The 26077-nt window shown below is 41.9% G+C and overlaps 2 protein-coding genes across 4 annotated transcripts in view; one reads left to right on the top strand and one right to left on the bottom strand.

Annotated features, from left to right (window-relative positions):
• The window catches only part of herc2 (HECT and RLD domain containing E3 ubiquitin protein ligase 2), a 54995-nt gene extending 34548 nt beyond the window's left edge, over positions 1-20447 (bottom strand). For all 3 annotated transcript variants that reach the window (XM_087836081.1, XM_087836082.1, XM_087836083.1), the window contains exons 1-21: positions 20342-20447; positions 16699-16807; positions 14707-14800; positions 14439-14570; positions 11766-11988; positions 8586-8686; positions 6478-6619; positions 6251-6355; positions 5998-6169; positions 4926-5099; positions 4538-4726; positions 4303-4454; positions 3593-3750; positions 3383-3496; positions 2804-3055; positions 2520-2713; positions 2241-2441; positions 1462-1690; positions 1210-1334; positions 530-708; positions 255-439 (exon numbers count right to left, since the gene is read on the bottom strand). In XM_087836081.1, coding sequence (XP_087692207.1) covers positions 255-439; positions 530-708; positions 1210-1334; positions 1462-1690; positions 2241-2441; positions 2520-2713; positions 2804-3055; positions 3383-3496; positions 3593-3750; positions 4303-4454; positions 4538-4726; positions 4926-5099; positions 5998-6169; positions 6251-6355; positions 6478-6619; positions 8586-8686; positions 11766-11988; positions 14439-14570; positions 14707-14800; positions 16699-16770 — 3193 coding nt within the window. In that variant the 5' untranslated portion in view covers positions 16771-16807; positions 20342-20447. The remainder of the gene's footprint in view (positions 1-254; positions 440-529; positions 709-1209; positions 1335-1461; positions 1691-2240; positions 2442-2519; positions 2714-2803; positions 3056-3382; positions 3497-3592; positions 3751-4302; positions 4455-4537; positions 4727-4925; positions 5100-5997; positions 6170-6250; positions 6356-6477; positions 6620-8585; positions 8687-11765; positions 11989-14438; positions 14571-14706; positions 14801-16698; positions 16808-20341) is intronic.
• Positions 20448-20488: 41 nt separating this feature from the next.
• nipa1 (NIPA magnesium transporter 1) lies at positions 20489-25682 on the top strand. Its single transcript, XM_006790386.3, has 5 exons — positions 20489-20861; positions 20939-20986; positions 21063-21153; positions 23931-24088; positions 24376-25682. The coding sequence occupies exons 1-5, from the start codon at positions 20489-20491 to the stop codon at positions 24876-24878; spliced, it is 1173 nt and encodes a 390-aa protein (XP_006790449.3). The 3' UTR covers positions 24879-25682.
• Positions 25683-26077: the final 395 nt, after the last annotated feature.

Below are 26077 nucleotides of genomic sequence, written 5' to 3'. Positions count from 1 at the left end.
TGAAATAACATTTCAATAGATATGAGATAGTTGACAAAGTCAAAAGCACTCATTCCATGCATGTTTGGACACCGGGCACAGTGCCGAACCAATAAGCTGGTTGGAACAGAAGGCACATCAGGTTAGGTTGATGTCAGATTTATGGCCAAACCACACATTGGATGCATATGAGCCTCACTGTCCACCTCACTGAGACAGCACTGCTTTGCTTGTAACCTCTGTCTACACAAACTAAAGAGCTAGAAGAGACTTACTGTATCCATTAACATTTTCTGTGCCATTGACTCCCAGGTAAAGCTTGCTGACCAGCAGCCTCTGGAAGCGCAGCAGTAGGTCCAGAGATGCAGAGCGCTCCTTACTGACATGCTCTGCCTCCAAATAATTTGAGATGCGACGAGCAACATCTTTTAGCCTTGCAATGGTCTGGGAGGCGATGTTTCTGCAGAAGTTAAATCCATGAATATGCTAGCAGGGAGTGAGGTATTATACCACATTATAGGAGTATGTGCAGCACAATTTGTGAAGGTACCTCAGGAGTTGCTGTACGAGCTGCACAAGGGGCAAGCTTTGCTTCCCTGCCGACTCATAGATGCCCGTGTTGATGAGGTCTTTGTCCAGCATGGTGCGACACCGGTGTATGGTGGAGGCATTAGCTTCCTGTTCATCAATCTCCTTCTCTTTTTGAGCCTCCTTCTTTGCTTCAATGTCCTATCATGAAAAAAATATATAATACACAAAATTATTACCATCATTTAGGATGTCAGGGAGCACATGGAGATGTTCGATGGGCTGGTTCTGGTCCTTGGTCACAAATTTTGTCCATGTGTGCTCTAAAGTGGGATTTAGACTTTGTTAAATGTATGCCACAGGCAAATTGTAATTACAAGTGCTTTTGAAACACTGCGCTGTAACCTGATGTGCACCCCCCCAGAAATGCAATTACGTATTGTGGCAACACAGCCTTCAACTGTCAAAGGCCCATAAGGTACCATTGTTTCCTTCTATGCACTTCCAGCTACAACTTCTGCTGCCACTTTTCACACTGAAAAAAAATAAATAAATAAAATTGCATTGCACTGGCATTCTGTGCCGGGGGTGCCAACAAATGGGTGAGCCTTGTGTCCCATATACAAATATCAGTCAAGAGAGAATTTACTCAGCATTTCAAACAGACAACCAAGTGCTGACTCATGCATTTACTACACTGACCTGTATCTCAGCAGTGATGGCTGCATTGAGTGCAGACTCCAACCCTCCATCAGCCATTAAGCTGCTGACCAACAGGTCAATCATGAAGCGCCGGCCGGGACTCACACTCATCTCATTTCCAGATGCTAGAAAATAAAAATTAAAAACTCAGCCTTTGCAGGCACTTCCATCAAACTGATCACAGGTAATGGACTATTAAATGTTCATTTTCATACTGAATCAGTGTTACCAGATGTTTTGATTTGTACTGACCAGCATTAGGCAGGAGTGAGGACAGAGCCCTTGCCCTTTCCTCAGCTGTGGGTAGCAGCACGGACCAGCCGCTCTGGAGGACAGCCTGGGCAGCTGCTTGAACTGTGTTGAGGACCCCAGCATTGCTAGCTAGCACCACCACTGTTTGTTTCAGGTTGTTGAGCAGCACACTTCCAAGGCCCAGCCCCAGCTCCTCTGGATCCACCTGATTGCTGATGGCTGCATGCAACTGAGGAAAAACAGTGAAGGTTTAGGGCTGCAATAAATTATTATTTCCTTTCATTTCTTTGATTGTTCAGTTCGTTGATCATTTAATCTTTAAAATGGGAACCACAGGACAGAAGTATGACCAAAAAAAGAAAAATAAATAAATAAATATAATTTGGGGAAGTCTAAGACAAATTTGGACTTTTCACTGAATCATCCCTTTAAGCATGTCAAGAAAATTTGAACCAAGTCCACCATGACATGACTCAGGTCCGACTATCAAAAAAACCCCACACAAAGTGAAATTCTTACTAAAGAGATGGAGTCTTCTTCCACTGCAAAGTTATTAATGTTAATTAAAAAGTAAATGCAGATGTGGAAAAAACAGAACTGCTGTTCAAAAACAGAATGTACACACCATAACAATTCTGTTCCACTCTCCAGTAATATTGTATGATATAGACTTAATATCAGATAATTTGCTCCATCACGAAACAAATATGCAGAGGAAAAAATTCTACTTCTACAAGCATTTCCAATCAAACCACACCCGTTCAAAGGCCGTTTCCTACCTGGAGCCTGAGCAGGTTGAGTGTGGCGACTACCATGCACTCCTTCTCCTGCGGAGGGGGCCAGTCTGAGCTGCCATCCATGCCCTCGCTGACCTGCCGCAGGAGCAAGTCCAACTGCTCGAAACTCATGGGGCAAACATCCACCACAAAGGGCACACGTTTCCCCACAGACCACTCGGAGCTCGAGGACCAGGCAAAGCTCTGAAAACAAGCAAATGGTAACTGATCTGTGTCTCGTTCTTTACTAACATTATGAGACCAACAGTGATGGTATCTTACCTGCCCGGGTCCACAGGAGATTCCAACTATGTGTTTGGAGTTGAGCCCCGGGAGAGCTTTAGGCTGCTTCTTATTGGAAAAGAGCGTATCAAAGTGCTGTAGCTTGTCATTGCTGCCCCAGCTGAGCACCTCTCCATCATCAGTGAGGGCCAAGCAGTGTGTCGACCCCACAGCTACGTCCACAACTTTCTTTCCTGATTGCAAACAATGCGTTTGTTGTTTTTCTTTTGTTTTGTTTTTTAAATAAGCTTCTGAAAATCAATGTTAAGGTCAAGCTCACTCACCCTGTAGACTATCAAGCAGCTTTGGGTATCGGACATGCTCATCGGTGCCGTGACCAAGGCGCTGGTTGTCTCCCTTCCCCCAGGTGTACACCTGCCCATCTTTGGTGAGGGCTACTGAAAACTGGCTTCCGCAGCACACCTTTACTATGTCCAGATCCTGCAGCTTCTCCACCAGCTTGGGCGTCTTACAGCCGTCACTGCCTCCTCGGCCCAGTTTACCATAATCTCCATCACCCCAGGACCACACCTGACCTGTGGTAACAGATTGAGGAGCTAAACTGTAGCTGTAGCCTGGGTAATTTCTAGCGGCTTCTATGATCAAAAATCAAGCTAAAAATGGCCGATATGCTGGCTACCAAGAAGCAAGAAACACACCAGCCGCTACTGTTGCTAATGGATCTGTAACAGGTGACACAGGTCGGACACAACAACACTGAGCAATTCACATGAAACTTTAAAGGGGTTTTTTTTGGGAGGAGGGGGGTACATTTCAATTATTTAACTAACAGACATTTTAAAAACATTAATTCCTGGATTTTAATTCCAGCATTTTTAATCACCCACAGGAAGCATGCTTACCATTCTCTGTCACAGCAAGAGTTTGGGCATCACCACTTCCACATGCCACATCCACCACCTTCAGCCCTTTGAATGCCGTCACTACCATGGGTGTAGTCTGGTCCTCACTGGAGCCTAGAAACCCCAACAGATTACAACTAATTTTAGTAAAGACAAAGAGACCAAAAAAAGTGAAGAATATCTATCAGGGGCAGTTCATTTGGAGCTCACCGTGGCCAAGCCGACCATAGTTCCCTCTTCCCCATGTATAGAGCTCGCCATCAGCAGTGATCGCAGCACTGTATGTGCTCCCACAAGCAATATGCACCACATGCTTTCCGGCCTGTTTTCCATTGAAGGTTCCAATCATTTTAGGTTCTTCTAGGTATCTGAAATAAAGTAAAAATAGAAGGCTAAATTTTTCAGGAAGCTCATTACCATTAATAATTATCATTTATATTTTTATTTTCATTATGATTTTACTAATAACACAGATTCTTTTAAAATGAACTGGCAGGGTTGGGGGATTTCACTCTATCAGAAGCCTTTGATTCTGTCTCTGGCCTACGAGCACAAAACATGAATAGAAATGTCCCAGATTTTAGGAAATAATGCAATGCATTTCTTCACCACCTGTTTCATCAATAATTTAACTTAAACAGATCTTCAAAATCAAATTTAATGCTCCAAAAACCTACAACTCCACTGTTATATCTGTAATAGACAAACACATTCAGTGTAATAAAGTGGTAATATAACAGCGACGGTCACAAGGCTGAAAATGCAGCAGCTCGAGTTCAAGTCCAACCTGATGTCCTTTGCTGTATGTCTGTACTACATACTCTCCACTAATACAACACCCCCCCCCCAAAAAAAGGTGGAAGCACAAAATGTGTGTAAGCCTTTTTAAAGGATGGACATGTTTTTCTCTGGTTGCTTACGTGGTATCTCCATGTCCAAGCCGGCCACCATCACCGCACCCCCAGGAGAACACCTCCCCGTTGGACGATAGGGCCAAGTAATGCTGCCCGTCAGGATGAGCTGCAAGTTTCACAATCTTTCTGGAGCTTAGAACGTGGATTAGCATGGGAGCCTGCAACAAAACAATTCAGAGTCTCAACCTGCTGCAGATGCAGAGATGAAACGATCGACCTCAGAGAAACTGACAGAACTGACCAGGGTTGTGCTCTTGTAGTTCTGGCTGTAAACAGCACCGCTGCTGGAAAGGATAAGAAACCCCTTTTCTGAACAGACAATCTGTGTGACCCCGAGGCTCGACAGGGCTTTGCACTGAATGGGTCCATTAACGTTGGCGTAAAGTTTCCAACCCAAGAGGCCCCAGGCAATCACTTCCTGCAAGGTTCCCTGGAACAAAACAAGACAGCATTGGTTTATGCTTGAGCATTAACTACTTAGGCAACACATATTCAAGTCACATATTCAAATCTGAAGGTGGGGGTCTGAATAATGCTCGTAAAAAAGACAGATTTAAGTAATACTTAAAAATGTAAAAACAACTGAACCAAACACTTCAGCAGTGACAGCTAATAAAAAGAGGGGTCACCTTGTGTGACGTAGGCGAGTTGCAGTGTGGAGGGCTGCAAGGAGAAGCTAGGCGGTCCAGGTGAGCCATGATTACTACAGCAGTCTGACGAAGATCGATAGCCAGGTCGTTATCCTGAGGCAACGTCAAGTATCGCAGGAAACTCTCATTTGGACTTAGAGGGGCTGTGAGGATCTGGAAACCACAGCAAAGATCCATGAAATATTAATTAGCTTCATTCTCAACCATGATGGAAAAAAACAAAAAAAGAAAAACAGGGCATTTTAAGACTTGTTCCCAAGAGAGACATGAATCAACACAATTTATATCGATAGCACTTTATCTGTTCTTATGGTCTCGATTTTCCTGCATGATGTTTATTAAAACAGGGTTATAATTTTTCTCCTCCCTGTTTAAAATAAATATAAAAGATCTGCCTCTCTAAATCAATGAATTTCATTTAGTTTTTCATCTGCCCTCACACTGCTTTTTAATGCAGATTAAATAGCTGCTGTTTGGAGATGGAGGCTGGCACTAAATGTAAAAACATGAATTATTATTCATTCAGAGTCAATGAAAAGGCAAAACTACAGGTTGTGCATTATAATAGTTTATCATGAAATATTGTTTGAAAGATATTTTGTTAAAAGTCCAATTTGAGAACATATATTCAAATTAAGCAAAATATAGTTCTGAGCTCTTTGATACTGCAAACTGGACAAGAAGCACAGTCTGAAGAGGAAGGCAGGAGATTTAAAAGCATCCCAGAGGACAGCAGGACGTGTGAACTATGTGAATTAGTAGCAGCTGAGAATGGATTACATTTTTTTGTGTAATTTTCTGATTATGGCAAATTTTATGAAATATCTGAGACAGTTTGACAAACAAATTGGTGCTTTTAAGTTGGCCGTTTCCATTTCAGTGCTAGGGAAAGACTTCAAGTTGGGTCATTTGTTTCTGTTCTCTCTGTTTTCCTTTTACTGGTGTCATGATTTATGCATGATATGGTAATAAAATAAAAATTGAAATCAATCTCCAGTCAGTCCATGTCTTATTTTCTTTTAGAAACCAGCTGGGAAAAGAAAATTTCCACCTCAGCTTCCTCTTCAGGAACGGGCTCCTCCTTGCTGCTATGTATATTCTGAAAGCGCTGCAGGAGGGGCAGTAATGGAGCACTGGTTCCCTGCGTGGAGCGCTCGTTGTCCATCTCTCTGGTGCCACTTTCCCACAGACGCAAAAGCAGCAGAACAGCAGACAGCAGCTGACTGGAAGGACATAACAACAGATGAGCAGAAAAGTTAGATTTGGCATTAACAAATAAACAGGTAATAAGGAGATCTGGTTACCTGAGTGTTCCCCTCTGAACAGCCAGCTCCAGCAGGATGGCCAAGGCTAGATGTTGATCCTGAAGAGGAATGTTACATTTGATGCTGGCACTTCCATGTACATCACTGTTCACAAAGGAGACAAGAGATGAGAATCCCACAAAGTTATGCAATTTATAAGACGAGATGTTATTTATCTTGCAAAAGTTTGGGATTAAACATTATGTACAACTGATAAAACAACAGACCTCAGGAACTTTGTGGCCCTCTCGACAACCTCCAGCCACACTGATGACACAGTTCCCTCATCAAACAGTGTCGCCTCGGGCAGCGCTCGCAGGGCATCCAGAGACTCCTGAAGCAACTCACTGCAAAGATCTGCATCATCTCCTGCAAAGACAAACATTTTCATGTTTAAAACACTGCAGAGTAGCTACATTATACAGTACAGATTAAATATAAAGCAATAAGAAGGACAGAGCATTTGTAGCATTTTTTAAGCTGCAGCGACGTGCAATTTCCAGTGCTTTCAAATGTTTAACTATTGAGGAACCAGGCCACCAGAGTTGTAACAGGGTCTAAAATGTCAGTTTAAACACTGAGGTGACCCAAACTGCGGACTCCCAGTAAGAGAGGAACTGAGGCTCACTGGATTACTGGCATTTCTGACAGCAGCATCCCAGAACTATAAGAAAACCAGTATATGTGCAATCAGCTAATGTGCCCAACGTAAACATCCGTTAGCTTCCCAGCGTTTACAGACTCTAGTCTGATACAGCAGAACTCACAGTAAAGCTGTTCTTATGTAGACATTTCCAGTTTTCTTTGTTATGGGCAAGAAACGGTGAAACAAAAACCTCTGATTAAGAATGTAACTCAGACATTCCTTTAAAACTATTTCCTTTCTCCTTCCCCTCGCTGCTAAAATCTGATTTTAAATACGCAGCTACCGACATTAGAGTTTATCCATATCTTAATTTGGCTTACTTCACGTGTTTAATGACCACTCAGAGAGAAAGCTGTGATGTCACCTACCAAAGTCCTGTTTCTGTAACCCTTGACCAACATGAGCCCCAGTTTGAAGCTTACAGTAGTTACATATCACCTCCTTCCGCTCAAAATGTTACTGCTCAATTTAATTGAAAAAGAGCAGTTTTGGGCCCAGAATAGTGGCTAATTTTGAACATAAAACCCGTGTTTGAAGACCAAGCACCAGTTTCTTCCATATTGCCTTCACCACAGGATAACTGTGATGCAATGTGGTGGGAGAGCAGACCTGTGCTCTTTGAAAGACTAACTGTTATCACCCAAGAAAGACCTGGTCAGAGACGCTGAGGGATCTGAGAGTATAAGGAGACCATTATTGATCGTTCCACAGGTTCACCTGTGAAATCCTTGTAAGATTTACTTCCTCTAGTGGAGCTATTCTGTAATGTCAGACCAAAACGAGTTTGAGCACTGGGCTAGGGAGGTGATCAACTCACTGCTGCAAAGTAAAAAGGGTGTGCAGAAGCAGAAGGAAGCAGAATCATAACAGAGATTAAAATTCACCCCCACCCCCCACCCCAAAAAAAAACAAACAAAAAAAAAAAATCCAAACAATCAAAAAAAGCCCAAATAATTTTTTTATTTTTTTAAAAAAAAAGTGTGTTACACTTCATTGTTCCTAAAGAGTATTTCCAGGAACACGGCTAAAATGGGGATAGGAGGTGTCCGTGTGTGCGTGTTGCTCATGTTACAGGAAGGCTATGGAGGACAGGCAGGCGCTTTGTTCCCACCCAGTCCCCGTGGACACAAAGCCCTCACAATGTTAACAAAAACAACACCTCCACTAGCAAAGCTGAAAATGAATGGAGTGAATGAATAACATGGTCAAAGATTTACGCTTGAATAAACGTAATCAGAATCTGTGACTAATTTACATCAAAATAAAAGCTAATAACTGAATATTATTAGTCATTTTGAATTTATAGCCCGAGGATGATGATGATTATAATTATCATTATTATAATACATGAGACTAAAGCAAGACACTGGATCCTGATTTATCTGCCTGTAATGGAGACCACGCATGACGACAGAGTTACATTTAACGACATCCAAAACAGCTATTTTGGATTAATTCTTGTGCCAAAGCAGCAGGATTGCCTCCTTGGCCCTATTCTGTCAGTCTGTCGTCTAGCAGCACGACTAAAAACACAGCATTGCGAAAGATGTTTGGTTGTTTACGACCAGCAGCTTCTAATGTGGCGCAACGCATTCTTCAGCAGCTGTTAAGCAAAGTTGCACCACCATGACAGCACCTATCATCACCGGCGCCGAAGGACAAAATATCTTCACTCTCAGCACTTCTTACCTGATCTCCACGCCCGGCGAAGGAAAGCAAAGGCAAAAGAAAGAGCTGCCCTGGAGCCGACTCTGGCCAAACCTTCCACACCTTTACTGGCCGGACGAGGGCTGAAAAGAATACGAGCACATACGGATCAATTAAATATCATCATATTATTATCATCATTGTAAAACCCTTACTATCAAACAGCCAACTGAAGCCCACATACAGAAGATGCATTGGATTTCTTCTCTGTGTGTGTGACTTTTACTTCCTTTAGAGCCTTGTGACAAGAAGTTTCACCATCTTAGCTCAAGCTCAACTGAAGAGCTAGGGAGGCTTCGGAAAGGATGAAAAATGCACTACTGTACAGGTTTAAGTCCATTTGATTTATAACACAAGAAAAATAAGATTTTGTCACAAAAAGGAATGCCTAAGAGAGATCATTTTAATTACAATTGTGTTCGTCTGTGAAGGTTCTCAGTCATCCAGGTCATCGTAGTCAAAGGAGCTTGCAAAGAAAAGCGTCTGGACTTCTTTAAGTTACTTGAAGACGTTTCACCTCTCATCCGAGAAGCTTCTTCAGTTCTAAGGTCAAATGGTGGAGAGTCCCAGATATAAACCTAGTGGGAGTATCCCCCCACAGAGAGACAAAAGGACCTTATCCTCCCTCGCTGGTGTCTGAAAAGAAGATCAGACACCAGCGAGGGAGGATAAGAAGGACAGACGCAACAACATTGTCATCCCCTATGTAGCCGGTGTATCAGAAAAACTCAGGAGGGTTTTCTCCAAGCATGACATCCCGGTGCATTTCAGACCCAGCAACACACTCAGACAAAAACTGGTTTACCCAAAAGACAAAACGCCAAAACACAGACTTAACAATGTGGTGTATGCTGTACAGTGCAGCGAGGAATGCCCAGACCTCTACATTGGAGAGACCAAACAGCCACTTCACAAGCGCATGGCACAACACAGAAGAGCCACCTCCACAGGACAAGACTCAGCTGTCCATCTGCATCTTAAGGATAAAGGACACTCTTTCGAGGATGCCAAAGTTCACATTTTGGACAGAGAGGACAGATGGTTTGAAAGAGGAGTGAAAGAAGCCATCTATGTCCACTGTAAGCGACCATCTTTGAACAGAGGCGGTGGTTTACGACACCAACTCTCTGCCATCTATAATCCAGTTTTGAGATCCCTTCCCAGACGCCTTAACGCCCACTCACATCCTGGGCCATCTGACCTCAGGAATTCGCATGATAAGGTGGGGCCAGGTTTCACAACGAACTCACCCGAAACTCTGGCTGATTGGGACCCACACCCAGTTTCACACCTTGGCTCAGGCGATTAGAGGATCATCAGGGGGTCCTTTTGTCCCTCTGTGGGGGGATACTCCCACCAGGTTTATATCTGGGACTCTCCACCATTTGACCTTAGAACTGAAGAAGCTTCTCGGATGAGAGGTGAAACGTCTTCAAGTAACTTAAAGAAGTCCAGACGCTTTTCTTTGCAAGCTCCTTTGACTACAATTGTGTTCCTTTCATAAATGCTGAAAGTCAAAAATCTATTTAAAATTTGATGAATGGTTCACCCCTAGTATCATCGCTGTGATGCAATCACAGGGCAGCAACAGCAGATCCTAAAATGAGGTTTTCAATTAGAAATAAAAAACCAAGTCTGCTCCAAATAACTGCCTGGAACTAAAAGCCCTGCACAGTAAATATGGAGCACATTTAGAGTACGGCCTACATTTACTATGCATATGAGAGACCTATTGGAGCATGCCTAAGAGGCTTACTTAAAGAAAACACAGTGTGCACTTACACTGAGCTGCAGGGTTTAACTTTCAGTGACTGGATAGACACACCATAATAGTTAAGAGTATACAATACTGTTTACTCTTACTCCACTTCCCCATCAAAACAGAAGCTAGACTTCAGAGATGGGTACTGGCTATGCAGTCTCAGGAGGATGAAACTGCTCCAGCTGAAGGTTACAAAGCTACTGGCACAGGCGGTGAGCACTGATGCTCGCTTAGTGACTACTACTGAGTTCCTTACGTCACCCAGGTCACATGTGTTACTTTCTCGGTACTCTGTCTCAATCTCTAATCATACGATGGATATCCAGCTATTTCACACCTCCTCTGGAAGTCAGGAAGAATGAAACAGTAAGTTTGACACAGTTTCTATTGGCCCTACAATAATCTATTTTATCCCTCTATGGCCCATTTTACAAGCACTTTAAAGTTTTAAATGACCATAACTCCCTCCCTCTGGTAAGGAAGTTAAGATAAATTCAGTTATGGTAAGAAGAGAAGAAAAACATTATGGGGATAATCATGATAGGATAAGGTATTCACGGTACACTGCTCTCTGAACATGGACACACACACACAAAAAAAAATTAAGCTCCATCTAGATCAGGAGTGGGGGAACTCCGGGGCTCAAGGCCCGGTGTCCTGCAAGTTTTAGATGTATCCCTGATCAAACAGCTGATTTAAGTGGCTAAATTACCTCAACATGTCTTGAAGTTCTTCAGAGGCCTGATAATGAACTAATCATTTGATTCGGGTGTGTTGACCCAGAGTGAGATCTAACACCTGCAGGACGCCAGGCCTTGAGGCCTGGAGTTGGACACCCGTGCGCTACACATTGCCATACTCCTCAACCACTGTGGGCTAGAGAGAAAATTAAAAATGGTTGCTGAAAGTTGAGGATTATTATTTTTATTCCATTTTTAGTCCATCAGTAAATAAATGTTGGCACAGACTCAGAATGCCTCATTCATCGACTTCAATTGTTGCTTTAATCTGCAGCATGTGCTGTAGAAGACATGAGTGTATAACCTTCCAGATTACTATACTTGACTAATTGCACAAACCCGACGGACCAGTTCACTAGTCCAATGTGGCTTTACAGCTAAGGATAAAAAAAACAAACAAACAAATAAACAAAAAACAAGAAATCTTAAATAACCACCACCCCCACCTCACTCCAACTCTCTAACTCTAAAAATATTCATAGTATGAAGGTCAAGTTTTGCAAGGCGTCATTGTACAAAAAAGATCAGCTGATTCTGAAGAAGTCAGAGAGGAGCTCATTGACTCTCCATGGAATTACCTAGTATCTAAATCTGCCTCTGTTCTCTCATAAGACCAATGTTTTGTGCACAATTCCTGAGAAAGGAAACATTTTTATTTACCTCTTGTTGTCAGCAGCTGGCAGTGGTGGGCTGGGGGGCGTCTTCCAGCGGACCTTGTACTTCTCCTCCATCATGCTGTGGCTGAGAGAGATGAGATAGCGCTCCAGGATGACGAGACGCTGACGCAGACGCTGGGCAGACAGGGTGCTTTTGGCCATCTGAGCAGAGAGCTTCTGCTGGTCCTCAACCAGAACCATCAGGCAGTCCTTCAGTTCCTTGTCATCTACACACACACACACACACACACACACACACACACACACACACACACACACACACACACACACACACACACACACACACACACACACACACACACACACGTAGGGTTCAAAGAAAAGAATAACATAGTAAAAATAAGTGAGTGCACTGGCATGTCATTTGTTTATGACCAGAAACACTCAATTTGCAAATAAGCTACAGGAGTGAAGTCGCTAGTTTTGAGTGATAAATCTGCATATCAGCTGTTCAAACCATTTTTTGACATTTATAAAACAAACTCGTCCATTTCAATAATTTAAGAAGCTGTCATGCATTGTTACTAGCTAAAGAGGTCATAACATACTTCCTGGGATTCCCCCATCTTTGGTCCATTTTAATGGGTCTTTTTGTTTTTGTTTGTTTTTTTAACAGCTGCAGAGCTACACAGGCTTTGCTGCTGAACTGCCTAAAACACCCCATGTAATACCACACCATGTAATATCTCTACAAAGTACCTGCTCAGCAGCTTATTTGAATGAAAGAATGAGTTGCTGTCTTGTAGCCCAAGTCATATCTACTACATACATTTAGTATGCTATTTTATTATGTTTGTGCTTGATTCATTTATTTAGTTACTTTACCCTAAAAAGATCTGCTTTGCTGTGTAAGATTCAGCCTTTTTTTTTTGCATTTTGTGGGAAATTAGTTGCCATCTCAAGTGTGAAGGAGTTTAAGTAGGCTCTCATTCACAGTAGGGGAAGATGGAGTAGGAGACTGGTGGATTGGTGTGACATCTGCAGTGATGTTGACGCTGTACTGATCTGTTATGAGGCTCAGTGTGGAAGTAAAGCTGTCAAGTTATTAATCGATCTATGTTCCTACTCATACCTACGGTGACAAGCTGATACAAGTGGCAAATATTAGCTTAGTGTCTGGGCTCAGCCTTGGAGAGGAGTTGAAGAGCCTAGGTGAGGAGGCTTGGGAATGCTTAGGCAACCCTTTGCAAGAGCTGGAGAAGACGGCCAGGGAGAGAGGTCTCCGTCTAGGCTGCTGACGCCAAAACACAGACCCAGATAATTGCTAGAAAATGGATGGCTGGCTCAATGAATGGACTAAAAAATAAATAAATAATAACACAGAAACTAATAAAAACTTAAGTGAAACAAGCAAATGGACTCCTTGTCTAATAAGTGATAGTTGACGAATCATCAGGCAATGAACATCCTGGATAATCATCCTTTTAGGCCCATCGAATGACCATAATTTACAAAAAACAAACATGTCGTACTCATCAATTACCTGAAACGAGCAAAAAACTAAACTCATCAGGAAGTCCCACCCTGCTGGACATTTAAATGAATGCAGATTTAAGACCCCACTTCCAACCCTGGGTATAGCAACCAAAGCTTTTTGGTTGGATGCTTCAGGGTTGCTCAATTAAAAATTAAAATAAATTTTGTCCCACTGAGTTTCATCACAGCAAGTCCTGACTTCTGATCTGGCTCAAAAGAAAACCTTTTTGTGTCTATACCACAGCGCTGCAGGGAAGGCGAAGTGGGCCAAAATAGCAGTTCTGAAATCCACTTAAGCTTTATGTAAGCCAGACTGTCCTGAGGTTGTATGAGCCACACAGCAGTCAGCTGTGCTCAGCTGTCAGAACAGATATGGATCCTAGTCAGACTCTCTGCTCAGTCTGCATTCCTCACAGCTGAAGAAATATTAGACTCACAGGAAATTATCACATCTTTAATAAAAATCTAACAAGGGACAGAGAGGAAACCTACAAAGATCTCACATGTCAACATCTTGGCTTCAACGCAGCAGCTCGGGAAGTTCCAAACTTCCAATGGGAAAGCAGGAAGTATGCTGTTTGAACTTTAAGCATCAATGACAGAGCACTTGCCATGCAGCGATCCAGTTACACTCACTGTACACACCAGCCCAACTTCCTGTCTCAGTCAATAAAAAAGGAGGAAGCAACCAGGCAGACAGTATCAAAATCTGTATTAACTGGCCCCCCCCATCCGCCTGCTCGGTGCTTATCTCCTGCCACCATGAACCGTCCCACCCAGCCCCACCAGCAAATACAAACTGGGTGAGAGTCTGTATCCTGCTGTGAACCACAACGTAATGCCAACTAAGATTAAACTCTGCAGGGTAAAAATAACCACTCAGACCAGCAGACTTTAGGTTGTCATTTGAGTTTCCACACCTCACGTGCCAGCAAAACACGCACGCATCAACATGGCCAGACACACCACCAAACAGTGAGAGATGAGCCATTAGCTAAAACGAGATTTATGTAGTTCACATGTAGGTGTTACGAAACCCTCTGCTCTCAGCGTAGTATTAATTACCCTACTTGGAAACAGAAAGGCGTAAAATGACAGGAGTCACAGGGGGAGCACGAGACTGCAGCAGGAATTACTGCAGCTAACCCGACTTTTAAACTCACTCAAGTAGTTTTCTCACCTGGCTGCCGTCCCCAGTCCCATGTCTCAATGATGGAGTGATGCACCGACGTCGACGTCTCCTCCTCTTCCTTCTTCTCTTTGTCATTGGGCTCATCCTTCTTCTGAGCTCCAAAACAGTCAGTGCAGTCTTCTATAAAGAGTCAGAAGAGATTAGGACGTTAACCTTCATCCTCAGCAGCAAGGTTAAAGCACTGCTGTCTGTCCCAATCTCAGATATCAATCCTCAGACGGCGTGGAAATAGGTGTCACATGTCACACATAAATACCTGGGTGAGCTGATTCTTCTCCGTTGAATGTTATCTCCTCATCTTTTACCATCTCATTCCACATCTCACTCAGACCCTCTGGAGAAAAAGCCCGCTGCCAGAAGGATGAGAAACACAATCAGTGCAGTGCAGAACAGAAACCTCTGCTTTTATTAATGCTGCATGGAGACATATTTGAGACCATCTCAAAGGTTTTATCCACAGCGAAAGGAAAATTTCCAGCAGTGAAGTAATTTATTCGAAAACAACAATTTCTACTTACATACTGTGACCCCCCCACCCCCACCCCCATCATTCTCTGATCATTCATTGATCCAAAGTTTTTCCTCAGAGGGTCAGACACTGACTTGGATACAGGCTGAGTTACATGCTGAACGAACTGTGATAACAACACAAATAAAATCCTACTGGATAATCCTCTTATTTTGAAAATTCAATTGCAGCTAACCATTTAGCATTTCCCATCCTGTGCTTCATTGCAGGTAGTGATGGGATACTTGGTTGGATCTTCTCTGGATCCTAACTCCAACTAGAACCTGCAGCAGCTGGAGAACTGTGTCATGAGAATCCATGTTTGGTTTTTCTTTAAGGGTGCTCAAGGTCGGCTCAAGATGGCCTGAGCATTATTTTCTCCATAATCAGGTCATTCCACATCATTTCCCTGAATTTTATTCCTCGCTAAAGAGTGTACACAGAGGTCCTTTCATCTATCTGTGCAGCCTTCACAACTCAAGAGTACCAGAATAGCTGTTTTATCTCAGAGTATCAACCGACTGAAGAAAAAAAACATTTGTGTGTCATCCACTTAGTGCTACAACACACATGCATGACATTGTTTTGCTCTGAAATATTCACAAGCTGAAAGCCAAATGTTTCCTCATTCTTAGACAGATTTGAAACCCATGTTAGCTCAGAGACTGAGCAGACATATAACACTAAAGCTGCACTTCCTTCAGTGCTGAAAGAAGCTTTTATGGTGGGAAAATGGTGGGTCCTAAAATCAAGTCCTGATTGGATGATCCAAATTAATTTTCAAGTTCAGGGTAGAGAGACTGCAGCCTGTTAAGTCCGTGGTGTATTCACTGAAAGAGTTCATAATTACTAACAACAAGGGTTTGTTTGCACAACACAGACATTCAAAAAAAGAAAAAAGAAAGATTTTCTGGTGATGTACTTTATTACAGGCTGAACCAGCAAAACAATAATCATCTGCATGAGGTCTGACGCAGATATGTAATCAAGGCTTCTTGTAGACTTCGACCTTCATAGAAATTTTCATAGTGGCCTCTATAGAGCCATTCTGTATCCTACATGCCTCGGACCTAAAATCAAAAATGTAATTTTCATCCATTCTGATGCATGTGTGAGGCACAAATTAATATACAGAGCAATTCCACTCAAGCCCTGAAAATACAAATATAGAGGAAATGTCTCTGGTTTTATCAGAACTAATCTCGAGAGGCTCTGCTGCAGATGTTTACTGCCCTGTGAGCCAACTGTCTGTATTATTGTAATGCAACGTTTTTCCTGTTTTTAACCTCTCAAAATTGGGCTCCAGAAAAACACCAACTATTACATATAAAAGAAAAAAGTGAAACCAACACGTCATGTAAAATACAATCAATAAGGCACCAGGATTCTGAAATATTTAGAAAACAAAGAAACAGCTAGGGGACCACAGTGAGTATGACACACTGACATGGGGTAACGTTTTCCCAGTTAATCTGGAAAATTGATGTCACAGCTGAGGTAAAGATAAGAAACATGATGAAACATTACCAATCATCTCTTCTCCTCAGTCACTTGACAGATCAAGTAACTGAGGACAAGACTTGACAAGTGACTTGACAGATCAAGTGACTAGGGACAAGACTTGACAAGTGACTTGACAGATCAAGTGACTGGGGGGGAAAAAAAAAAACAACAACCAAAAAACAAAACCCACCACGATAAATATAATTTCGTGCCACTGCCTCCTTCTCGTGTACATACCTGCAGGTCTATCTTCAGCCATTTGTCATGAAATCTCAGCTGAGCATCGAGGGTAAATGATGGAGAAGGCATCTTTCCCTCTCCTCTCTGGGCTGCAAACGCAGCCAACCTGCAAGAAAACCATGCAACAAGGAGTGCTATAAAAAGACAATTTAATAAAGTCACTGCAAGGTGGGAATCCACAAATAATGACAATGTAAGTACATGAAAACGGACTGTGCTTTATGACCATCAATTACAAACTTTACTTTCCAGGTTTGTTTCAAGTTTTCCCTTCATATACTACTTTTTAGTGACTTCATCCCAGGAAAAGTCAGCAAACTCATTAAAAACATGTCTGTTTTTATCCTGACGAATATCGCTGAAGTGAAATGAAGTGAAGACAATTAGATGGATGAGCTCAGCGAGGTAACGAAGAACCAGTGGGAACACAGTGAAAGCAGTTTGATGTGCTTCAAGAAGACCTTTCTAGTAGGGGTGGGCGATATATTGAATATAATGGATGTATCGCAAGTTTTTCTGCGTATGATGGCTATATCGTAACCATCGAGTATAGGTTGCCATGGAAATATTAAGCTGTCTGCATGAAATTTAATATGTTTTTTTTTCCTTCCACATGCAACGAATGCATTGATTCACATTCCCAAGTGGAAAATTTTCTACGCAGCAGAATGCGTCGAGTACGCATGTTTATATCCCACCAGATAGGGAAAAATGTGGCGACAGTGGAAGTTAAATACCTGAGTGGAAGACTCACTGTTGTGATTTCATAAGGAGGATGTCGAACAAAACGCAGTAATTTGCAAAACATACCATAAAACTATTACTGCAAAAGGTAGCAGTACCATGAAATTATTCCACCAGCTGAAAAGTCATCCACTGCAAAATTAAGACTGTTTTAAACTTCGCGTGTGAAGGTCTTCGCACAGAAGAAAACATTAAATAAACCAGCTGTGATACAACGGCTATCAGTGAGAGAGTAAGACTGAGTCCGTGTTATTGTATACTTGAGGCTGGTTCAGTGAATTTTGGCCGGAGCGTGACAAAACTTGCAGTTTCGAAATCTGCAAGATCTCTGCTTTTAGACAATGCACAATTTGCTTCGTTACAAAAAGTCAAGTGAGTTTTTGGCTTTGTTTTCTGTGTTTAGGAACATTTTGCAAAATTGCGTAACTGCTCTTTTAATTGTTTGTAGTTTTCACTGTGTTTAGTGGTTGTAGAAATGGTTCACATGAGCTTTTAACGGAGATTCTGAAGTTTCTGTGGATACCACACATGCCGATCTTTACATGAAAAACTTGATTTCATGGAGGCTTAAAACTGCATCTCACCCCCTTTGCCCACGTTACCACGGGTGCTGGGGCTCAAGACATATCGTGATATATATCGTGTATCGCAACAAAGCCAAAAAATTTTTTGATATTAGATTTTCCTCATATTGCCCAGCCCTACTTCCTAGACCACAGTAATTACTTCTATTCTAGTTTCCAGGTGGAAAGGAATGTGAATCTGAGTGGAATTGTGCTGCTTGCGATGTGGTATAATCTCAGACATTTTCATGCAAAGCAGTGTCTCTGTTAGCTGTTTGAATGTGTCTGTGTTTCTTCTCCTCCATCATGGCTATTCAAATTCAGTTGGAATCCTCACAGTGCTTTGATTCCTTCACTGTTTGATGCAGAAGTCATCCAAATAACTGTGGCTGTGGATAATACATTGACCACTCTCTGCAAAACATCTGTTCCTCTTGTGCTGCCTGAACCTGTAATACCTGCAAACCATAAATATAATGGTGATTTACACTGTTGCTCATATAGCTGATACACAGGTATATGCTCCATTTAGCCTATTTAGTAACAAAATGCATTTCTTTCTTCAGTTCAAAGAGTTCAGATCTGAAGCTCTTTTATTATTCCTTCCATATCTGACCTGGAACCTGGATAAAAACCTTGAAAATCTGCCCTCAGCATCAATCTGAATGTGATCTTTGACTCTGAGCTGTGCTTTCACACACAAATTAATAACGCCGTACTGGCTAGCCTTCCCCGGCGAAGAAATACATTTAATAATTTTTTTACATCTCTAATGCATCTTGATAAAGTCATCAACTCCTTCCTAGCATTAGTTTTAGACTTCTGCAATTTCCTCTACTCGAATCTGTGCCAAAGGTCCTGCATCCACCTAAACTGCCAGAGATGAAACCACATCACCATCCTCGATGCCCACACTGGCCAACTCTTAGGTATCAGATAGATTTTAACTTGAAGTAATTACTTTTAAAGCCTGCTTACGGATTTAGTCAAACCTTATGAACCTCAGGTCACACCCTCCTAACTGCTTCTAAAGCTTGTCTCATTACAAATGGTATCACTGTTTGCTGTTAGAAAAGGAACTGAGACAAACTTGGGATCTACTATAGATGACTGCCATCACACAATGGATATTTAGAAGAAGACTATTTTTCTTCTTCTTTTAGCAGTTACCACATCATATCACCTGCCTCAACCTCACTCTATCCCTAGTATCATCTGTCACGCCAACCCTCTGCATGTCCTCCTTCACTACATCCATGATGACGTCACTTGGGGTCCTTCTGCCAGACAATTTCATCTTCAATATCCTTTGTTCAATACGTCCACTAACCACTACAGCAGTGGTTTACATATTTGTCTGACAAGATCATTGGATGGTCCCAGGAGGAAAATTTGGGCTGCATCAGGAAGTGCATCTATCATAGAAATCTGCAAAATCAAACGTGCTTAACATGCTTAATTACATTTATTTTGTGTTATTTTACCCTACTGGCCATGTTTGTCATGCTGCATTTATTCTACTTTATGTAAGCCCTGTTTTTACGAGTGTAATTCAGTTTTGTTGGCTGTTTGACACAGAAATTAGTATACAGCAACGACTATACTAGTTTAGCGTTTTAATATCATGTTAACGTTACTTCGTTTTATATAAATATTCGTCTGTGTGTGTAGAGTGACAGTAAGGAAAGCTCTCCATAGTCAGGTAATATGAAAAGGCGTGTAAACAAATGGGAAACTTGGACTCGAATATTCACTGACAGATGATGCATAAAAATGTGATTAGGCAGTAAGTGGGTTGAGCTTTAGCAGCTGGGTTTGAAAAACAACTTTACATAAGACAAGAAAGACTCATCCATAACAGGGGTAGTAATAATTATAACCTAATCAGAGCATAAATAAGGCGTTGAACGACGTTAAATAACATGAAGGCGATTATGATTTGGGGCCAGAAATGTTTCAGCTACATAAATCGCTGGGAGGAAAACAGCAGATCGCAGCATTGCATGCTAGCAAAAGCAGTGATAACCTTGATGTTTTGACGCTATTTCCCCACACATGATAACAAACAGCAGTCAGAGAACATCGCACACTGACACAGCATCACTGAGCTCATAAAGCTGTACCTAACGCTGGGCAGCGTTAGCTTGGCGCTAAAGCTAATCACTTAGCCTGCTAGCCAGCTAGCACTAGCCTGTGCTAAAGCAGCTCTCATGCAGGCGCTGATAAACGAGCTGCTGTGAGCTGACACCGAACCGAGCGACACGCAGCGGGTCACGGAGCTCAGTAACACAGACAGGAACATGTCAGTTTTCAGCAACAACGCTGTAAATTACCTGCGGTTTCTTCTCAATCTGCTCTCGTCCCCTCAGCTGCTCTGCTGCATTAACGAGACCTTCATTATGGGCTTGATTGACGGATCGCGAACTAGTGCACGACACATGGAAACAAATTACGTAGTTTTAACTGCCTGCTTCAGTGCGATGCATGTGTATCACCACAGCGTACCCACGGGCGGGGTTTATTGCGCAAGAGGCGGCAATGTTGATTCCACTGATTCCAGTGCGGCCGCCCTGCGCGCACAGAGCGGTGTTTTAAAATTAACGCTACTTTCAGACTTGAGGCGGGACATAGGAGAGGCTGGGCTGACCTGGGGTGAAGCTGAGATGTCCGCTGGGTGTCGCTGTGGCTCAAAGAAACGGGAAGTAAACAGAGCAGCAGTAATGGCCTCTGACTCAGGACTACCGGCAGTTTCTTCTCAAAATCTGGGAATAACAATAGCTATAATATCAAGTTTCATTAATGGGTCGACATTTGTGCTGCAGAAAAAAGGGATACTACGTTCCCGCCACAGAGGTAAAGCACAGAAACAGTAAACGTGGCTGTTTGTGGAATAATAGAGACTGACTGAAGTGTTGAATGTTCTCCAACAGGAAGGTCGTACCTCACAGATGTGGTGTGGTGGAGTGGGACACTGTGTAGTGAGTATCATTTACAGACTTGGTGTGTTATTTAGAAAATTATATGTCTCACACACCTGTCTGTGAATCTCTGCAGTGATTACGGGTCAGGTTGGTAATTTCCTGGCATACAATGTGGCCCCTGCGGTGGTAGTTACTCCTCTGGGAGCCCTGGGAGTGCTGTTTGGGTGAGTTCAGTAGCTCGTCATTTGGTTGTTTGTTTCTTAAGTATTCAGCTCCACGTGGAATCTTTTTGGGCTAAACTACAAACATCATACAGAAGTTTTAATCAACTCCTCATGGGCATGAATATCATGGTCATTTTGAGCTATATATGTACAGCATACGTCTTTAATGTCTTTATAGGTCCAACCATACATCTATATAACCCCACTAATATTTTCTTTAATTCTATATAGTACCAAATCAACCACTCTTCTTGCTATATTTGGTAGAATTAATTTAAGCTGCTATCCACTAATTTTCATTTAGGATTGTGGTTCCAAAAGCATTTCCAAAGCATTACGTTATCCTGCTTTAGTAATTCAAAAAAGCAGTTTTAAGTTTTAATGTGTTTGGAGCATTCACTTTTAACAATCGAATTGGGGTTAAGATGAAGAATTTGGAGGTAGTCGGTCTTCATCATTAGTCAATCCACTTTTTGCAATCTACCAGTACCGTCGAAGCAAAGCAGCCTCAGAGCATGATACTACCACCACCATGCTTAACAGATCGTGTAGTGTTTTTAGGTTTGAAGGACTCACCTTTACTCCAAACATACCTTTTGTCATTCGTTAAAAATGATAAAAATGTTCTCGTCTGACCATAAAACTTTTCTCCAGGAAACATTTGACTTGTCCACCTGGGCATTTGCAATTTTAAATCAAGCTGTTGGAGGTTTTGATTTTGGAGCAGGGGTTTCTATCTTGGTGGTTCCCTCTCAGTTCATGGCGATGTAAAATTTGCTTCACTGTGTACAGCGATGCTGGTGTTACAACAGGTTCCAGCTTATGGCATGCTTGAGCCTTGATGGTTCCTTGGTTGTTCCCCAAAAATACTTACCAATTTCCTCTCATCCAAGGGAGACAGTTTTGGTCTTCGTTCAGACTTTAGCAAAGTGGTGATATATCTGAGTAACTTGTACTTATCTACGGTTGTTTGAATTGATGATTCTGCAGTTGCTTAGAAATGGATTCAAGAGACCTTTTCAACTTGCGTAAAACTACAATTTTTATTCTTAGATCTTCACTGAGTTCCTTGGATTTGTTCTGAGTATTGGTCAGTCTATTGAGTGTTGTCAAACAAATCCTTTTTAATGCTGGCAAACAGCAACAACCAAAGTCAATCATGACCACTAACAAGAAGTTAACAGTCCTTGGCCTTGTCAACTTTGTAAAACCTGCAGTATCACTTATTAAACAATTTAAGTGAGTGTGTATGTTTATTTGTGTTTGTATCTATATTTTTGACTCTGTCTGGATTACAGAAAATCCAAAATAAATTCAAACTTGTGCACCCAATTCTTCTTTTTTGAAGTCGTTACAGATTTATGTTCAAAGAAATAATTAAAAGTCAACGATCGGAGCTGAATCGGCCCCTGCTGATGAGAAGCTAGATACACCATTTCATTTACCCATAAACGCTTAAATTTAAGTTAGATTTGGCTTTTAGAATTGAAAAAGTGAAGAGGATGGGGCCTAGTAGTGAGCTATGCGGAACATCCTGTGACTCACCACAAAACCAGACCAGATGTTCACACTTACAGCATCGTATATTGGCACACATTTATTTCAGTAAAAACAAATCAAAAACTGTCACGGGTCACTGAGCAGATAAAAAAACTGACACCACACAGTGTCAGATCTCCACCCAGGCAGTTGGACATAAAGTCAGCACTATCATACAAGATGGTGAATGCTGCATGGCTTGTTTATACTCAGGCCCGCCATCATCAAGTTCCCTGCAGCCAAATAATGTTTTTTTTTTTAAGCATCACATGATCTTGCTGTGTGGCATTTATATCGTGTCTTATGTTTCTTTTCTTTTACCGTTTTGTTTGTATACACTGAGGAACACGTTTAAATCCCCTGCTTTCCAATGGACAACAAAGTTTTTTGATTCTGAAATAGTTTTTAAGGTATGACAGTGATCATCCTCGTTTATTTTTGTCCACTGATTGATTATTTTTTTGAGAAACGGTTATTAAAAGACAGAAATCTCGATTTCTGACAGAAGAATGTTTGTGTTACTTTAACCTGAGAGGATTAAACTTCTCGCCCTGTTGAATCAGTTGTTTCTGTTGCACTTGAAGACATAAATCCTTATATCCTTATCACTGCCAAACCTCTCATCTGACAGGTATGTTTACCTGAAGTTGTAAATCTTCTACTTTAGGTAACATGCCTGAAGTTGAAGATCAACTATAAAAAGCTGATAAATTTTTTTGTTATTTTAAAAATAAAATCATGTCTGTCAGTCAACGCCAGCATCTGTAAATCATATAACTTAATGAAACTGGATCACCGGTTGTAGGTGTGTAAAACTGTTGGGACACAGCCAATAAATCTCAGCCACTCCTTTCAGTAAAGGTCCTCTTTATTTGCAGATGGGAGTCAACAGTATGATTAATATTAAATGATACTGCTGCATCATTTAAACCAGGGGTGGGTGAACTCCAGGCCTCAAGGGCTGGTGTCCTGCAGGTTTTAGATGTGTCCTTCATCCAACACAGTTGATCTAAATGGCTTAATTACCTCCTTAACATGTCTTGAAGTTCTCCAGAGGCCTGGTAATGAACTAATCATTTGATTCAGTTGTACTGACCCAGGGTGAGATCTAAAACCTGCAAGACACCAGCCCTTGAGGCCTGGAGTTCCCCACCCCTGATTTAAGCTCTACAAGAGATGAAACTGTTTAAACGCTTTAATTTCTTGAACTTTTGACAGTGTGTGTTTGGGTGCTGCAGGGCTGTGTTGGCCTCCTGGATCTTGAAAGAGCATTTAAGCATCCTGGGGAAGCTCGGCTGTGTTTTATGCTGCTGCGGCTCTGTGGTGCTCATCATTCACGCCCCAACAGCAGAGGCAACTTCAAGGCTCGAGTTGGAGGAGAGGCTCCTCGACCCAGGTAACGCAGAGGGGCTCTTTATTTGCTGTTTCCTTCACACAGATTATGCACTTAATCAGTCATTCTGTTTTACACCAACATTATATATGTATATGTGTATATACACTTCCTCATCTGACTGATCTGTTGTGTCCAAAAGCTTTTCAGTAGGCCATTAAATACCAATATATACTCCTTTACTTTGCAGACAGTAAAAAGGACTATAGTTAGTGTTTAATACAACTTCTCTACACCTGCTCCAATTTGTGCTCCTAAAATAACTCTTCGTTTCTCTTGTTGTCCTGCAGTGTTTGTCACGTATGCCCTTGTGGTGGTCCTGCTGCTGATCATTCTCATCGTGTGGGTCGCTCCGGCTCATGGCACATCAAACATCATGGTGTACGTTGCCATATGTTCCTTGCTGGGAAGCTTCACAGTGCCGAGCAGCAAAGGCCTCGGCTTGGCGGTTCCGGACGCATTCGGCGAGGGCCCGTCAAGCAGCAGGGCTCGGACGCTCTTCCTGGGCTTGCTGGGCACGCTGGCTGTCAGTATCCTCACACAGTTCTTCTTCATCAACAAGGCGCTGGAGTGTTTCAGCTCCAACATATTTGAAGCGATTTACTACGTGACGTTCACGTCCACCGTGATTTTAGCTTCTGGTCTTCTCTTTAAGGAGTGGACCGCGCTGACTATAACAGACAGCCTGGCCATACTGTGTGCTTTAACCACGGTGTGCGTCGGTGTTGTTTTACTGCACATTTCCCAGGAGGCGCTGATTACGTGGAAGAAAAAAGAGGAAAAGTCAGACTGATTCAGATGCCTTTTAATCCTTTACATCACGTCTGCGCCAAACTTGAGTTCCTGAGACTTTTTTCTACCTCCAGTTTGAATGACCAAAACAACATAAGATATATAATTAGTTTATTTTATCTTAAATATGTTTGAAGTAACACTAGATATGATGTTAATGCTTTCATCTCGTTAACCCTCAATCAGCCGAATTATCTTATGACACCTTTTATTTTAAAGAAGATTATCTTTTTAATGTTTCTCTCTGTGTTTCTAATGCTTTTATCTACGACTGGGTGAACTTTAACAAACTCTAAATCATCTGGTTTGGAGATATGGAGTTCAAAGATTTTGTGCAGAAACATTAAAAATCAGGGGACCTCTTTCTGCTCTCCATGTGTTGTCCACTGTAAAATATCACAGTTTAATGAAAAGAAGTAGAAACCAGTGGTCCAAATCCTGTTTTTGTTTCTTTTGTTGTTGGACGTGTAGACTGAGAACATTTTTCTGCTTGAAAAACTCTAAAGAGCACTGGAGTCATAAATGAGGCATTTCATTACAAGCTTAAATGTGGTCTGAGGACCGACAGTTAATTTGTCACTGTTGTGTAAATAACTGTGCTTCCTTTCCTCCAGAGTCTTGCCCATCAAGCTTTTACAGGCTGTCTCAGTTCTTAGAATCACCTCCGTGAGTTCAGGCCGCCTGTAAATTATTGAAGGTAACTCCATAAGCTGCCTCTTCAGCTGTGTGGAGGACGACTGAGTATTCTGTGCAAAGGAGAATTTTGTAACATATTCCTTCTCTTCTGTGGCCACTCGCTGTTTACATGAATACATTAAAACTTGAATAAATTAATGTTCTACTTTCATGCCTGGTTATTTATATGAGTCATTCCCCCTGGGATTACTAACGCACAGACTCAGAGCAAACATACCAGCATGTGAACATCATCAGAAGCTCTTCACAGAAGAACAAACACACAAGCAGACTTAAGACGCGCCTCCATCAGTGTCAAACCCTTAATTTATATCCATTTTAAATGCAACTGACTATAACTCATAATCCTTTAAAAGGGAGATTGATTAATACTTTTAAATCACACAAGATAAGCTAAATTCTACTGAAATAGCTTACAGATTAGCTTTTCATTGTCTTCTGTTATTTAGAGGGAAGGAGGCTCCAGTCCAAATATCTCACATGATGTACAGCACCAGTCAAAAG

This window comes from Neolamprologus brichardi, chromosome 23 (assembly GCF_056152115.1).
Source record: "Neolamprologus brichardi isolate AB-2024 chromosome 23, ASM5615211v1, whole genome shotgun sequence".
Classification (NCBI taxonomy): Eukaryota; Metazoa; Chordata; class Actinopteri; order Cichliformes; family Cichlidae; genus Neolamprologus; species Neolamprologus brichardi.
The sequence above is the reverse complement of the archived record's forward strand: the minus strand, read 5'-3'. Positions and strand labels throughout refer to the sequence as shown.